At 41.1% G+C, this 16,971-nt stretch overlaps 1 protein-coding gene across 1 annotated transcript in view; it reads right to left on the bottom strand.

Annotated features, from left to right (window-relative positions):
* The window catches only part of LOC139370046 (zinc finger protein 850-like), a 125,531-nt gene that overhangs the window by 32,876 nt on the left and 75,684 nt on the right, over window positions 1-16,971 (bottom strand). The window contains exon 10 of the mRNA XM_071109352.1: window positions 6,426-7,012. Within this exon, the coding sequence (XP_070965453.1) occupies window positions 6,426-7,012 (587 nt within the window). The remainder of the gene's footprint in view (window positions 1-6,425; window positions 7,013-16,971) is intronic.

The following is a 16,971-nucleotide window of genomic DNA, read 5'->3' on the forward strand; positions in this document are numbered from 1 at the left end:
ATAGAAGTCCTGAGTGGCAGGAAGCTTGGCCCTAGTGATGTACTGGGCCGTACGCACTGCCCTCTGTAGTGCCTTGCGGTCAGAGGCCGAGCAGTTGCCAAACCAGGCAATCATCAATGCTCTCGATGGTGCAGCTGTAGAACGTTTTGAGGATCTGAGGACCCATGACAAATCTTTTCAGTATCCTGAGGGGGAATAGGTTTTGTCGTTCCCTCTTCACGACTGTCTTGGTGTGCTTGGACCATGATAGTTTGTTGTTGATGCGGACACCAAGGAACTTGAAACTCTCAACCTGCTCCACTACAGCTCCGTCGATGAGAATGGGGCGTGCTTGGTCCTCCTTTTCCTGTAGTCCACAATCATCTCCTTTATCTTGATCACATTGAGGGAATTGTTGATGTCCTGGCACCACACAACCAGGTCTCTGACCTCCTCCCTGTAGGCTTTCTTGTTGTTGTTGTCAGTGATCAGCGAACTTAATGATGGTGTGGGAGTCGTGTCTGGCCATGCAGTCATGAGTGAACAGGGAGTACAGGAGGGGGCTGAGCATTTTTTATCTAGGTAAGTCAGAACAAATTCTTATTTACAATGACAGCCTATGAAGGTGAACCTCCAACAGGACAACGACCCTAAGCACACAGCGAAGACAATGGGCTACTGATGGCAGCCCATTCTTGCATAATCAATGCTTGGAGTTTGTCAGAATTTGTGGGTTTTTGTTGGTCCACCCGCCTCTTGAGGATTGAACTGATGATTGATTGATGGTTGGGAGAAGTTGCTCTCGGAGGATGTATTGGTACCATTCTTTATTCATGGCTGTGTTCTGAGGAACATTTTTGAGTGAGCCCACTCCCTTGGCTGAGAAGCAACCCCACACTTGAATGGTCTCAGGATGCTTTACTGTTGGCATGACACAGGGTTGATGGTAGCGCTCACCTTGTCTTCTCCAGACAAGCTTTTTTCCGGATGCCCCAAACAATCGTAAATGGGATTCATGAGAGAAAATGACTTTACCCCAGTCCTCAGCAGTCCAATCCCTGTACCTTTTGCAAAACATCAGTCTGTCCCTGATATTTTTCCTGGAGAGAAGGGGCTTCTTTGCTGCCCTTCTTGACAACAGGCCATCCTCCAAAAGTCTTCGCCTCACTGTGCGTGCAGATGCTCTCACACCTGCCTGCTGCCCTCACACCTGCCTGCTGCCATTCCTGAGCAAGCTCTGTACTGATGGTGCCCCGATCCCGCAGCTGAATCAACTTTAGGAGACGGTCCTGGCGCTTGCTGGACTTTCTTGGGCGCCCTGAAGCCTTCTTCACAACAATTGAACCGCTCTCCTTGAAGTTCTTGATGATCCGATAAATGGTTGATTTAGGTGCAATCTTACTGGCCTGTGAAACCCTTTTTGTGCAAATCAATGATGACGGCACGTGTTTCCTTGCAGGTAACCATCGTTGACAGAGGAAGAACAATGATTCCAAGCACCACCCTCCTTTTGAAGCTTCCAGTCTGTTATTCTGGAAGAATTTGTTCTTAACTAGTTAAATAAAGGTAAAAAATAAAATACAAAATACAAAATTTGAACTCAATCAGCATGACAGAGTGATCTTCATAAGATTCTGGAGTATCTTCAAATTGCCGTCATACAAACGGAGGCAGCAGACTTTGTGAACATTAATATTTGTATCAATCTCAAAAAGTTTGGCCACGACTGTACATAGGTATTCCTTTTGTCCAGATGTGAAAGGGCAGTGTTGAGTGCAATAGAGATTGCATCATTTGTGGATCTGTTGGGGCGGTATGCAAATTAGAGTGGGTCCAGGGTTTCTTGGATAATGGTGGGGTGTGAGCCAAGACCAGCCTTTCAAAGCAATTGATGGCTACAGACGTGAGTCTCTGATCTGATGAAACCAAGATTAAACTCTTTGGCCTGAATACCAAGTGTCAGGTCTGGAAGAAACCTGGCACCATCCCTACGGTGAAGCGTGGTGGTTGCAGCATCATGGTTATCACCATTATTTTTATTTCTACTTTGCACATTCTCCCATTGCAAATCTACCATTCCAGTGTTTTACTTGCTATATTGTATCTACTTTGCCACCATGGCCTTTTTGCCTTTACCTCCCTTATCTCACCTCATTTGCTCACATCGTATATAGACTTGTTTATACTGTATTATTGACTGTATGTTTGTTTTACTCCATGTGTAACTCCGTGTCGTTGTATGTGTCGAACTGCTTTGCTTTATCTTGGCCAGGTCGCAATTGTAAATGAGAACTTGTTCTCAACTTGCCTACCTGGTTAAATAAAGGTGAAATAAAATAAATAAATAAAATGGTGTGGGGATGTTTTTCAGCGGCAGGAACTGGGAGACTAGTCAGGATCGAGGGAAAGATGAACAGAGCAAAGTACAGAGAGATAATTGATGAAAACCTGCTCAAGAGCACTCAGGACCTCAAACTGGGGCAAAGGTTCACCTTCCAACAGGACAACGACCCTAAGCACACAGCGAAGACAACATAGAAGTGGCTTTGGGACAGGTCTGATTGTCCTTGAGTGGCCCAGCCAGAGCCCGGATTTGAACCCGACCGAACAACTCTGAAGAAATCCTCAAAATAGCTGCACAGCGACGCTCTCCATCCACCCTGACAGATCTTGAGAGGATCTGCAGAGAAGAATGGGAGAAACTCCACAAATACAGGTGTGCCAAAATTGTAGTGTCATACCCAAGGCAGCTTGAGGCTACAATCACTGCCAAAGGTGCTTCAACAAAGCACTGAGTAAAGGTTCTGAATACTTATTTAAATGTGACATTTCAGTTTTAATTTTAAAATGCATTTGCATACATTTCTAATCCTGTTTTTGCTTCGTCATTATAGGGTGTTGTTGTGCAGATTCATGAGGAAAACCTCCCAATTGAATCCATTTTAGAATATTCCTGTAAATTCAGGAAGTAAACTGAAAATTCCCAATTCTCTTCTATGGTTTTCAATGAGGAAAATGTGGAATTTGGTTTACTTTCTGAATTGACTGGAAATGAAATGGATTTGACTCCAACCCTGGTTTTACTACAAATCTGTCAACGTCATCATTTAGTCAATCGATGTTATGATGCATAACGCTCACAGATGTGATTGTTCTCATTCAGAGTAAATTATTCTAATTGAATAAAACAGAATTAAACAAATCAAATGTATTATGTACCTGAATAACTTCAACAACCTGGTTGATTCTCTGGTTGATTCTCTGCTCAACAACACTGACTGTGAATCAATCTGGTTGATTCTCTGGTTGATTCTCAGCTCAACAACACTGACTGTGAATCAATCTGGTTGATTCTCTGGTTGATTCTCTGGTTGATTCTCTGCTCAACAACACTGACTGTGAATCAATCTGGTTGATTCTCTGCTCAACAACACTGACTGTGAATCAATCTAGTTGATTCTCTGGTTGATTCTCTGCTCAACAACACTGACTGTGAATCAATCTGGTTGATTCTCTGCTCAACAACACTGACTGTGAATCAATCTGGTTGATTCTCTGCTCAACAACACTGACTGTGAATCAATCTAGTTGATTCTCTGGTTGATTCTCAGCTCAACAACACTGACTGTGAATCAATCTAGTTGATTCTCTGCTCAACAACACTGACTGTGAATCAATCTGGTTGATTCTCTGCTCAACAACACTGACTGTGAATCAATCTGGTTGATTCTCTGCTCAACAACACTGATGGCGTCAAACTTTGCTGTTTGTCCAGGCTGTCACTTCTGTCATCAGCTACTAACACCAGATCTGCACCTTTGTCCTTGTCCCTGGATGACGTCTTCCTGCTCCCTCTTCCATCGTGAGAACACTGCTGACTCAACATGGTTTTCTGAGAGACTGGATGAATGCATCCTGCTCCCTCTTCCATAGTGGGAACACTGCTAGCTCAACATGGGCTTCCTGGTTATGAAAGAAAGTGTGGTGGTCAATGGTAGCCACTCTCATTGTTTGAAGCAGTTGTGGTCTTTGTTGGCATGTATCCAGACCCCAGAATGGTAGTAGAAAGGAGCCTGTTCCCTGCATGCTTCCTCACAATCATTGGCTGGATCGACCACTCCCCCACCTGACCACAGGACCAGTATTGCTGACTGATCTTCATTCCTACAGCCTTCATCTCCGTCCCTGGAGTCTCTTCACTGACTGATCTTCATTCCTACAGCCTTCATCACCATCCCTGGAGTCTCTTCACTGTCTGATCTTCATTCCTACAGCCTTCATCTCCATCCCTGGAGTCTCTTCACTGTCTGATCTTCATTCCTACAGCCTTCATCACCGTCCCTGGAGTCTCTTCACTGTCTGATCTTCATTCCTACAGCCTTCATCACCATCCCTGGAGTCTCTTCACTGTCTGATCTTCATTCCTACAGCCTTCATCTCCGTCCCTGGAGTCTCTTCACCGAGTAAGTATAGATAGTATAAGAAACCTCTCCCATTCTACTTGTCTATTATCTTTGTTTAGAAATAGTCATTTGTGTGACCTACTGATTTTCCCTACAATTCATTTTAAGGATTTAGAAATATAGAAATGGTAGAACGAGGAATGTCAGAGTCTGGAATATAAATATATACAGTTGGTTTACAATGTATATGATGGTGTGTCTAGACATTATGGACCGTATATGAATATAAAAGGTGTGTACAGCAGTAGTTATATAGGATGAGCCTTGACTAGAATACAGGGTGGAGTACTGGGTGGTAGACGGCTAGTAACAGTGACTAAGTTCAGGGCAGGATACTGGGCAGAGGCCGGCTAGAGGGGACTATTTGAACATTCATATTGAACAGCCTTACCTATAGAGTAGCACCACCCATCAGACCATTCTCATGTTGATGTCAAAGCTGCAGTGTATTGTTGCTATAGGAGTTTATGATGAATAATCCTATTTATTTCAAGCCCCACTAAGATGTCATCGTACTATTCATTTAAAGCCCCTCTGTCAGATATAAATCATCAGAGTGGGAAACCAACTGACATGGAAACAATGGAGCAAATGTATCACTATCAGAGGGGTGTATTATGACATCAGATAGAACTACTCAGACATTCCAAATATCACTTGATTATCAGAGGGGTGAATTATGACATCATATAGAACTACTCAGACATTCCAAATCAGGCTTCATCCACATCATGAAGGTGGATATTGATCCAACCATTTCAAAAGTAATGACCGGGCTGATGGAAACAGGATATGCCTGTACACTTTTATAAATGGTGACATTTTGTTACTTCGTTTGACAATTTGTTTGTCTTTTTGTGTCAGTAAAAATGTTTAAGCAAGAAATGGCAGTGGAAACTCTTTGATGCGCAAATATTTATATAACAACCATCACATCTTAGTTAACTTGGAGTCACGTGATGATATCTTGTGTGGTCCTCCCACTACGATTCGGGAACCCATGTAGTTTATTAGGCTACAGATGAAATAAGTTATGAACTTCACAGGGTGGTGAAACTAACTAACTCTCTTATGACGTTGAAGTGATTGTGATGAGTAATATGTTTTCCCACAGTCTGAGTATTTTGTAAGCCTTCTCATGTATTCTTTCAGGCTTCCTAAATGGGCAAACGCTTTGCACACTGGGAGCAGTGGTAAAGCTTCTCCCCTGTGTGCAGTCTCATGTGTTTTAATTTTTAAAAATGTTTAATTTTACCTCCCTTTTTCTCCCCAATATCGTGGTATCTAATTGTTAGTAGCTACAATCTTGTCTCATCGCTACAACTCCCGTACGGGCTCGGGAAAGACGAAGGTCAAAGTCATGCGTCCTCCGATACACAACCCAACCAAATCGCAGTGTTAAGCAGTGTTAAGGCTTCTCCCCTGTGTGTATTTTCCCCTGTTGGTTCAGGTGTCCTTTCTGGTTAAAACTCTTTCCAGGACCTCAACTCTTTTCTATTTTTACCAATGACCATACAGTTTTTAAATTCCTGATCAATCCATGGAGCCTTAACAGTTCTAACAGTCAGTTTCTTAACAGGTACATGTTTATCAATAATTGGAAGAAACAATTTAATATGGTAAAAACAGGTAAACACATTGTCAGTGTACAATATAAGACAACGGGAGCACTGTGTGTGTTCTCTGATGAATTTTAAGTCAATGTGATGTGAAATATCAATATACACGCTAAGAGAAGTCATTCTCTCTCCTGTGTGGATTCTCTAAAGACGTTTAAGTGACTGTTATGAGTAATATGTTTTCTCACAGTCTGGCCTTTTCTAAGCATTCTCCTCTGTGTGCAGTCTCATGTGTTGGGCAAAAGCTTTGCACCCTGGGAGGAGTGGAAAGGCTTCTCCCCTGTGTGTATTCTCTCGTGTCGTTTCAGCCCCCCTGACCGGTTGAAACACTTTCCACACTGGGAGCAGTGGTAAGGCTTCTCACCTGTGTGTATTCTCTGATGATGTTTCAGGTACCCTAAATTGTTAAAACTCTTTCCACACTGGGAGCAGTGATAAGGCTTCTCTCCTATGTGTATTCTCTCATGTCGTTTCAGGTTCCCTAAATTGTTAAAACTCTTTCCACACTGGGAGCAGTGGTAAGGCTTCTCTCCTGTGTGTATTCTCTCATGTTTTTTTAGCTCCCCTGAACAGACGAAACACTTTCCACAGTGGGAGCAGTGGTAAGGCTTCTCTCCTGTGTGTATTCTCTCGTGTTGGTTCAGGCATGCTTTCCGGTTGAAACTCTTTCCACACTGGGAGCAGTGGTAAGGCTTCTCTCCTGTGTGTATTCTCTCATGTTGTTTCAGATCCCCTGGACAGACGAAACAACTTCCACATTGGGAGCAGTGGTAAGGCTTCTCTCCTGTGTGTATTCTCTCGTGTTGGTTCAGGTATGTTTTCCGGTTGAAACTCTTCCCGCAATGGGAGCAGTGGTAAGGCTTCTTTCCTGTGTGTATTCTCTCATGCTGTTTCAGCGTCCCTGAATGGTTGAAACTCTTTCCACACTGGGAGCAGCGGTAAGGCTTCTCTCTTGTGTGTATTCTCTCATGTTGTTTCAGCTCCCCCAAACGGACGAAACTCTTCCCGCACTGGGAGCAGTGGTAAGGTTTCTCCCCTGTGTGTATTATCTCGTGTTGTTTCAGGTGTGCTTTATGGTTAAAACTCTTTCCACAGTGGGAGCACTGGTGTCGTCTTGCTGGTTTGGACGTCCCTGGCTCTGGTTCCTCTGAGTCTGGTCTTTCTCCTGCCAAATACAGTGTTATTTTTACATTACTTATTTTATTCATCCTGTTTTACAAGTCAGAACACAAAAACCTAGACAGTTCTAGGACACTGAAGACAGAGACGTCGCTGGATTCAAATTGAACAGGTGGTTCTAAATATATAACATTCATAGCTGTATGATACATAATGTGACCTACACACTTCCTTAAACATAAAATAACTAAAGAAGTAATTTTGTGTGGAAGTCAAACTTGTTTTTACGTCGCAGATACAAAGCACATCAGTAACATCTCCCCGTTGTTGAAAGGGTTCGACACATTGCTGTTTAATTGGACCAATTTCTTATTTAGACATTCACAGATTTTCAACATTTTGATTATCGCTGATGTCATATTTTGGGTAAAGTAAAAAATAAGGTGAAGTATTTGGGTAAATGTTCCTAAAACTGATAGTAACTACAATAAACAAAAATATAAACACAACATGTAAAGTGTTGGATGTTTCATGAGCATCACTGTTAGTCAACATTTATTCTTTGCCAAGATAATCCATCCACCTAACAGGTGTGGCATATCAAGAAGCTGATTGAACAGCGTGATTGTTACACAGGTGCACCCTGTGCTGGGGGTAATAAAAGGCTACTCGAAAATGTGCAGTTTGGTCACACAACAATGCCACAGATCTCTGAGGGAGCGGGCAATTGGCATGCTGACTGCAGGAATGTCCACTGGAGCTGTTACGGAATTGAATGTACAGTACCAGTCAAAAGGTTGGACTCACCTACTCATTCAAGGGTTTTTCTTAATTTTTACTATTTTCTACATTGTAGAATAATAAAGACATCAAAATGATTAAAAAACACATGGAATCATGTAGTAACCACAAGTGTTAAATCAAAATATATATTTTATTCTTCAAAAGTTGCCACCCTTGCTTTCTCTCAACCAGCTTCACCTGGAATCCTTTTCCAACAGTCTTGTAGGAGTTCCATATATGCTGAGAACTTGTAGGCTGCTTTTCCTTCACTCTGCGATCCAACTAATCCCAAACCATCTCGATTTGGGTGAGGTCGAGGCCAGGTCATCTGATGCAGCACTCCATCTTGGTCAAATAGCTCTTACACAGCCTGGAGGTGTGTTGGGTCATTGTCCTGTTGAAACACAATTGACAGTGGGACTAAGCCCAAACCAGATGGGATGGCTGCAGAATGCTGTGGTAGTCATGCTGGTTAAGTGTGACTTGAATAAATAAATCACTGACATTGTCAATAGCAAAGCACCTGCACACCATCACGTCTCCTCCTCCATGCTTCACGGTGGGAACCACACATGCAGAGATAATCTGTTCATCTACTCCTCGTCTCACAAAGACATGACGCTCGGAACCAAAAATCTCACATTTGGACTCATCAGACCCAAGGACAGATATCCACCGGTCTAATGTCCATTGCTCATGTTTCTTGGCCCAAGCAAGTCTCTTCTTCTTATTGGTGTCCTTTAGTAGTGGTTTCCTTGCAGAAATTCGACCATGAAGGCCTGATTCACGCAGTCTCCTCTGAACCGATGATGTTGAGATGTGTCCCTTGCTTGAACTTTGTGAAGCATTTATTTGGGCTGCAATTTCTAAGTCTGGTAACTCTAATGAACTTATGCACCAGAAGTAACTCTGGGTCTTCCATTATTGTGGTGGTCCTTAACCTCTTGAACCTATAGGGGCGCTGTGTCATTATTGGATAAAAAGACGTGCCCGTTTTAAGCGCAATATTTTGTCACGAAAAGATGCTCGACTATGCATGGAATTGACAGCCTTGGAAAGACACAACTCTGACGTCTCCAAAACTGCAAAGATATTATCTGTGCGTGCCCCAGAACTAATGCAACAGGCGAAACCAAGATGATGTTTCATACAGGAAATGCCCCGGATTCTGAAGGCGCTGTGTTCCAATGTCTCCTTATATGGCTGTGAATGCGCCAGGAATGAGCCTGCGCTTTCTGTATATTCCCCGAGGTGTCTGCAGCATTGTGACGTGTTTGTAGGCATATCATTGGAAGATTGACCATAAGAAACTACATTTACCTGGTGTCCCGCCCGGTGTCCTGTGTGCGTAATCAGTAAGTCCATGCGCGTTCCATTTCTTCAGAATTGAAAGTAAACTGCCACGATGGATTTTATTGTCGATAGATATGTGAAAAACACCTTGAGGATTGATTCTAAACATCGTTTGCCATGTTTCTGTCGATATTATGGAGTTAATTTGGAAAAAAAGCGTTTAAATGACTTTTTTTTCTTTTTTCTTTTTTCTTACCCAAACGTGATGAACAAAACGGAGTGATTAGTCGACACAAATAATATTTTTTGTAAAAACGGAACATTTGCTATCTAACTGAGTCTCCTCATTGGAAACATCTGAAGTTCTTCAAAGGTAAATTATTTTATTTGAATGCTTTTATGTTTTTTTGTGGAAAATGTTGCGTGCTGAATGCCAGGCTTAATGCAATGCTAGGCTATCAATACTCTTACACAAATGCTTGTTTAGCTATGGTTCAAAAGCATATTTTGAAAATCTGAGATGACAGTGTTGTTAACAAAAGGCTAAGCTTGAGAGCAAATAGATTCATTTCATTAGCCATTTTCATGAATAGTTAATGTTGTGTTATGCTAATGAGCTTGCTGATAGATTTACACAATCCTGGATACAGGGGTTTTTTCGTAGCTAAACGTGACGCAGAAAACGGAGCGATTTGTCCTAAACAAATAATCTTTCAGGAAAAACTGAACATTTGCTATCTGAGAGTCTCCTCATTGAAAACATCTGAAGTTCTTCAAAGGTAAATGATTTTATTTGAATGCTTTTCTGTTTTTTTGTGTAAATGTTGCCAGCTGAATGCTAATGCTAAATGCTACGCTAAATGCTACGTTAGCCATCAGTACTGTTACACAAATGCTTGTTTTGCAATGGTTGAGAAGCATATTTTGAAAATCTGAGATGACAGTGTTGTTAACAAAAGGCTAAGCTTGAGAGCTAGCATATTTATTTCATTTCATTTGCGATTTTCATGAATAGTTAACGTTGCGTTATGGTAATGAGCTTGAGTCTGTATTCACGATCCCGGATCCGGGATGGGGAGATCAGAAAGGTTAAAGTAATGATGGACAGTTGCTTCTCTTTGCATATTTGAGCTGTTCTTGACATAATATGGACTTCGTCTTTAACCCAATAGGGCTATCTTCTGTATACCCCCCTACCTTGTCACAACACAACTGATTGGCTCAAACACATTAAAACCGGTTATGGCACATTAACTCTTGAAACTAGGGGGCACCTTTAAGACTCCATAATGTTTCATCATTAGATGCTACAGTCCTCCTTTAAGACTCCATAATGTTTCATCATTAGATGCTACAGTCCTCCTTTAAGACTCCATAATGTTTCATCATTAGATGCTACAGTCCTCCTTTCAGACTCCATAATGTTTCATCATTAGATGCTACAGTCCTCCTTTAAGACTCCATAATGTTTCATCATTAGATGCTACAGTCCTCCTTTAAGACTCCATAATGTTTCATCATTAGATGCTACAGTCCTCCTTTAAGACTCCATAATGTTTCATCAATAGATGCTACAGTCCTCCTTTAAGACTCCATAATGTTTCATCATTAGATGCTACAGTCCTCCTTTAAGACTCCATAATGTTTCATCATTAGATGCTACAGTCCTCCTTTCAGACTCCATAATGTTTCATCATTAGATGCTACAGTCCTCCTTTAAGACTCCATAATGTTTCATCATTAGATGCTACAGTCCTCCTTTAAGACTCCATAATGTTTCATCATTAGATGCTACAGTCCTCCTTTAAGACTCCATAATGTTTCATCAATAGATGCTACAGTCCTCCTTTAAGACTCCATAATGTTTCATCATTAGATGCTACAGTCCTCCTTTAAGACTCCATAATGTTTCATCATTAGATGCTACAGGCCTCCTTTAAGACTCCATAATGTTTCATCATTAGATGCTACAGTCCTCTAAGACTCCATAATGTTTCATCATTAGATGCTACAGTCCTCCTTTAAGACTCCATAATGTTTCATCATTAGATGCTACAGTCCTCCTTTAAGACTCCATAATGTTTCATCATTAGATGCTACAGTCCTCCTTTACGTCTCCATCATGTTTAGAATGTGTCTGGAAGCGCTACTCTATCTATTCTACTCTCATCCTTTCAGTTTTAATAATATTTAATAATAATAATAATAATAATGTTATAATAGGTAATAACTAACTTTAATAACTAGGGTTAATACCTGCCTGGCGCACCAACAAAATCTTCATATTTACCCCCCTCTAACAATACCGCTACAGAATTAGCGTAGTAGGCCATGTAACTTAAGGTAATCAGAAATATGTATTCCTTGCCACCCATTCTGAAACTAACTGCAGCTCTATGTTAAGTGTTGCAGTCATTTCAGTCGCTGTAGTAGCTGACGTGTATAGTGTTGAGTCATCCGCATACATAGACACACGGGCTTTACTCAAATGTCACTGGCATGTTGTTGGTAAAGATTGAAAAAAGTGAGTGCAAAACAGCTGCCCTGGGGAATTCCTGATTCTACCTTGATTTTGTTGTACAGGCTTCCATTAAAGAACACTCTTTGTGTTCCGTTAGACAGGTAGCTCTGGGGCGGCAGGTAGCCTAGTGGTTAGAGCGGTAGGCCAGTAACCGAAAGATTGCTGGATCGAATCCCCGAGTTGACAAGGTAAAACTCTGTCGTTCTGCCCCTGAACAAGGCAGTCCTAGGCCATCATTGAAAAAAATAATTTGTTCTTAACTGACTTGCCTAGTTAAATAAAGGTTACATTTTCAAAGAAAAACTCTTTATCCACAATATAGCAGGGGGTGTAAAGCCATTTTTATCATCAATTTCTCTCAGCCAGTCAGTCATTTGTAAGTGCTGTGCTTGTTGAATGAACTTCCCTATAAGCTAAAAGTCTATATTTGTTTAATGTAAAATAGCAGTGTATCTGGTCAAATACCATTTTTTAGGGTTGGTAACAGGCTGATTGGTCGGCTATTTAAGCCAGTAAAGGCAGCTTTACTATTCTTGGGTAGTGGAATGACTTTAGCTTCCCTCCAGGCCTGAGGGTACACACTTTCTAGTAGACTTAAATTAAAGACAAGGCAAATAGGAATGGCAATATCGGCCGCTATTATCCTCAATTTTCCATCCACATTGTCAGACACCAGTGACTTGTCATTGTTGATTTTATTTGCGCAAAATTTCATTGAAGATGCTCCAAAGATTTTTACTATCATTCTTCATGTAATTTATCTTTGTTTCATTGTGTACTTTCTTCTTTTTATTCAGTTTAGTCAAATGATGTCTCAATTTGCAATAGGTTTGCCAATCAGTTATTCAGCCAGACCTATATGCCATCTCTTTTGCCTCCCTCTTCATCATACCATTTTTTAATTCCTCATCAATTCATGTGGATTCAACCGTTTTTGCAGTCATTTTCTTAATGGGCGCTGCTTATTAGTAACTGGGATAAGCAGTTTCAAATGTGTCAAGGGCAGTGTCTGGTTGCCCATCATTACACACCACGGACCAACAAATATTATTTACATCAACAACATAGGAATCACTACAAAAAAATGTATGACCTCTTATACACAATATTAGTCCCAGCCTTTGGAACGGTGGTTTTCCTAGACATGGCTCCTATATTGTTATCACTACATCTGGTGGATCTGGATACTGCTTTAAAACCCATTTCTGCAGCATTAGTAAAGATATGATCAAACCATGTTGATGATTTCATTCCTCTACTGTTTGTCACTACCCTGGTAGGTTGATTGATAACCTGAACCAGGTTGCCGGCACTGGTTACAGTTCGAAGCTTTTGCTTGAGTGGGCAGCCTGATCACAGCTTTTCTTCAGTACTAGTTAATTAATGACCAAAGTCTTGAGTTTAGTTTGCCTGTTCTACAGTCTTTTAAAGATAGCCGCGTTGACTGGGACAGGCAATGTAACATCCATAATGTTTTAAGGAAAAGTTTTTGTAAAACAAGCACCTTACATTGGATCATCTTGAAACGTTCTCTCTAAAGCTAACTTTCATCAATATGGTCTATTGGTTCCTCTCTAAAGCTAACTTTCATCAAGGTTTTATATGGTCTATTGGTTTCTCTCTAAAGCTAACTTTCATCAAGGTTTTATATGGTCAATTGGTTTCTCTCTTTTCATTGGCAGAATCCTTTTTCAGTGTTATGATATTCATTACATCCATATACACTACTCTAACTTCCTGTCAACTAACAGAACTCTGCTGGTTATCCTGGTAACAGATACCAGTGGGCAGATCTATTGTATTTGTTCAAACTAAACTACAGCACTTACTTTGATGTGTCAAATCTGATCCTTTCTTCTCTTCTCCTCCTCTCACAGTTCCACTCAGCCCTGTTGTTTTCCTGCAGTCCACCAGCAGCACAGACAACCTCTTCATACCCAGCAGTAAGGTGCTACCGGGAGAGGCACGATACAGGGACTCCGGGAGGGAGGAAGGGCAAGTGTTGTCCTGCTAACCATAAAGAGGGGACACAGACGCACATCATTATGGATGCTGATGTCACTGTTGTCATAAAGTGCTTTACAGAAACCCAGCCCACAAGCGAGAGAAAGCTGTTTGCTCGTCCAGACCAAGCTGTACCATCTGGTGTTCTGATCTGGAGAGACTCTTCTCTGCCTCGTCAGCATCAGGATGTTGTTGAGGCTCCCCAGAGGATCCACCATAGTCATGTCTCTCTCCTGTGTTAATGAGAACATCAAAATGAGTAGTAAACTCCCTTTGATATTTTAAGTAGAACATATGCTTCAATATTGAATTTTAAAAGCCTGTTATACTAGATGAGGGGAACTTTAATATAGACAACATGGAGAATTCAATACATCTAATTGAAAAGTCCCTAAAATATATGAACCAATGGCAGATCGACCCTTTAACAATTCCTACAGTACTGAACAACATATTCAAGTGTAGAACTTCAGTAGAATGCCACTTTAAAACCACACATTAGTTCAACAACGGCATAGTTTGTGTCCCTGTTGAAGACAGTACTCACTGGTGTTAATCTGATATTCTGTCTCTTCCTCTTTCACTCCAAAAACGTCTTCCTCCTTCACCTTTATTGAGATATCATCCTGTTCCTCTCTAAACGGTTCTTTCTCTTCTATCACTATAACAGCCTCCTCTTCCATTCTGAAATGTTCTTCCACTATAACAGCATCTTCTTCCTTCACTATAACAGCCTCATCTTCCTCCTTTTTCATTCTAAAAGCTTCTTTCTCTTCTTTCACTGTAACCTCATCCTCTTCTTCAATGTTCAGCGCCAGAACTTCTTTCTCCAAACAGCAGACCTCCTCTTCTTTAGCAGGGGATGAGTACTTTAATGAGCTCATGGTCAGGGATGTTAGCTAGCTAGTTAGCATTAGCGACTAGCCTAGTGCTAGGCTCAGCATCAATCTTTAACAAGTTTGCAAATTAGGTTACAATTAACCAGTTAATACGTCAACAGAACTGTGTTTAAAACACTGAGATTAGATAATGTACATTAACATGGTCTAAAGCGTCAATCTTTCACTTTTATGTTGGCTAGCAAGCTACCGACGTGGTTGGAAGAGTTGGCGCCTTGTTGTTCCTGAAGAAGGGTCCCGGCCAGTCCATTATACGTCACGGAAGAATCATCACCTGAAAGACGCTCGTCGCCATCTGCTGTCTGGAGTGGGTAACGCAGTTTGGAAACAATAGTTACAACACTTTTTGTATTGGAAAGAACGTCATAATTATTTAACAATAAGCTGATACATTTTCTCTTCCAAATAATACGTTCCTGTACACTGACGTAGAAGCTCAATATTAATATGTAGATGATTAATAAATACTTCTATGAATAGGTAGTGTGTTGATATACATTTTCTCTGTTCATTTTTCACATTCTTTTTTATCTACATGTGACCATACTATTCCCTTAAAGCCACGCTCTATAAGATACAAATCCTCCTGTAAACAACAGAACAAATGCATCACATGCAAATAGCACTTGATTATCTGTAGTGCTTTACACTGGGTAGACAAAACATTAAGAACAGCTGCTCCTTCCATGACTTAGACAGACCAGGTGAATCCAGGCTAAAGCTATGATCCCTTACTGATGTCACTAGTTAAATCCACTTCAATCCGTGTAGATGAAGGGGGGAGACAGGTTAAATAATGATTTTTAAGCCTTGAGACATGAGACATGGATTGTGCATGTGTGCCATTTAGAGAGTTAATGGGGAAGACAAAATATTTAAGTTACTTTGCACGGGGTATGGTAGTGGGTGCCAGGCGCACCGGTTTGTGTCAAGAACTGCAACGCTGCTGGGTTTTTCAGCTCAACAGTTTCCCATGTGTACCAAGAGTGGTCCACCACCCAAACAGTGGAGGTCAGTGCCGTTTAAGATGAGGCAGGACGATTTGTTTTTTCATGAGCATGGCCTTAATTCTATTACAGCATATTGGACGACTGTCATTCATATTTCACTCACCCTGTTCAATGTAACAGCAATAGGTTTAGGCTACTACATGATACTCTAATTGTCCCTATACCCATCATGAGGTAGCAACCTAGCCTATGAATGAAAGTTTAGAATGTAGGTTCACACAGGTCGAGATAACATTTTGCGATGACAGACAGTGACACATAGACAGACAGTGACACATTCAATACTGCCTTGCACACTCTCGCCTGCATCTAGCTAAAATAGAGATATCACTGGACAAATTCAGGTATGTTTATCCCCGTTTTGTTCCATTTAAACGTTTGTCAACAGAATCGGCGGAATGAATACACCCCTGATCATGCATAAACACAGTTCACTTTCATTACAGACACGTTGTATTCCTTCTTGCATCTATGTGCTCTCCTCTTATCACCTTCTCCCTTTGTTTCTGTACTTCAATGCACAACACATCAGCTGTATGTCACCAGGAGAAAAAACCTTTCCAAGCCAAACCATTTCATAACTGCTACACACAGCTTACATTGTTGTCAACATATTAGCTAAAATAACATCATAGTCAACAGAGCTAAAATAACTAACTCGTGAGTAAACCTGCTACAATCATGCAGTAACGTTACAGTGTACAGTCAGTAAGCAGTTTAGCACTTACCTTGGCGGGTCCCAGTGGCAATAAATTAGTAAAACCAAAGGCTAGCCTTGACTTGGAAGAGTTCTAGTGTTGTGTTGGATAGTCATAGCCAGCTAGCTAACATAGCATCCCTTTGTTTGAGCCAAGTGTTTGAGTAGGCTAAACTAGATAGCTGCATTTGCTAGCTAAGTAAGTGAAAATGAAAGTGGAAAATAAATGACGAAATATCTCTCTCTCGCTTCTCCTTCATTTTGGAATAAAATAATTTGTTCAAAACTGTTCAACTATTGTATTTTTCTCTCTTTTAGTCAACTACTCACCACATGTTATGCACTGCAGTGCTAGCTAGCTGTAGCTTATGCTTTCAGTACTAGATACATTATCTGATCCTTTCATTGGTTGGACATCATGTCAGTTCATGCTGCAAGAGCTCTGATAGGTTGGAGGACGTCCTCCGGAAGTTGTCATAATTACTGTGTAAGTCTATGGAAGGGCTTGAGAACCATGAGCCTCCAAGGTTTTGTATTGAAGTCAATGTACCCAGAGGAGGATGGAGGATGCAAAATAGTATGTT

The sequence above is a fragment of the Oncorhynchus clarkii genome, chromosome 17 (assembly GCF_045791955.1).
Source record: "Oncorhynchus clarkii lewisi isolate Uvic-CL-2024 chromosome 17, UVic_Ocla_1.0, whole genome shotgun sequence".
Taxonomy (NCBI): Eukaryota; Metazoa; Chordata; class Actinopteri; order Salmoniformes; family Salmonidae; genus Oncorhynchus; species Oncorhynchus clarkii.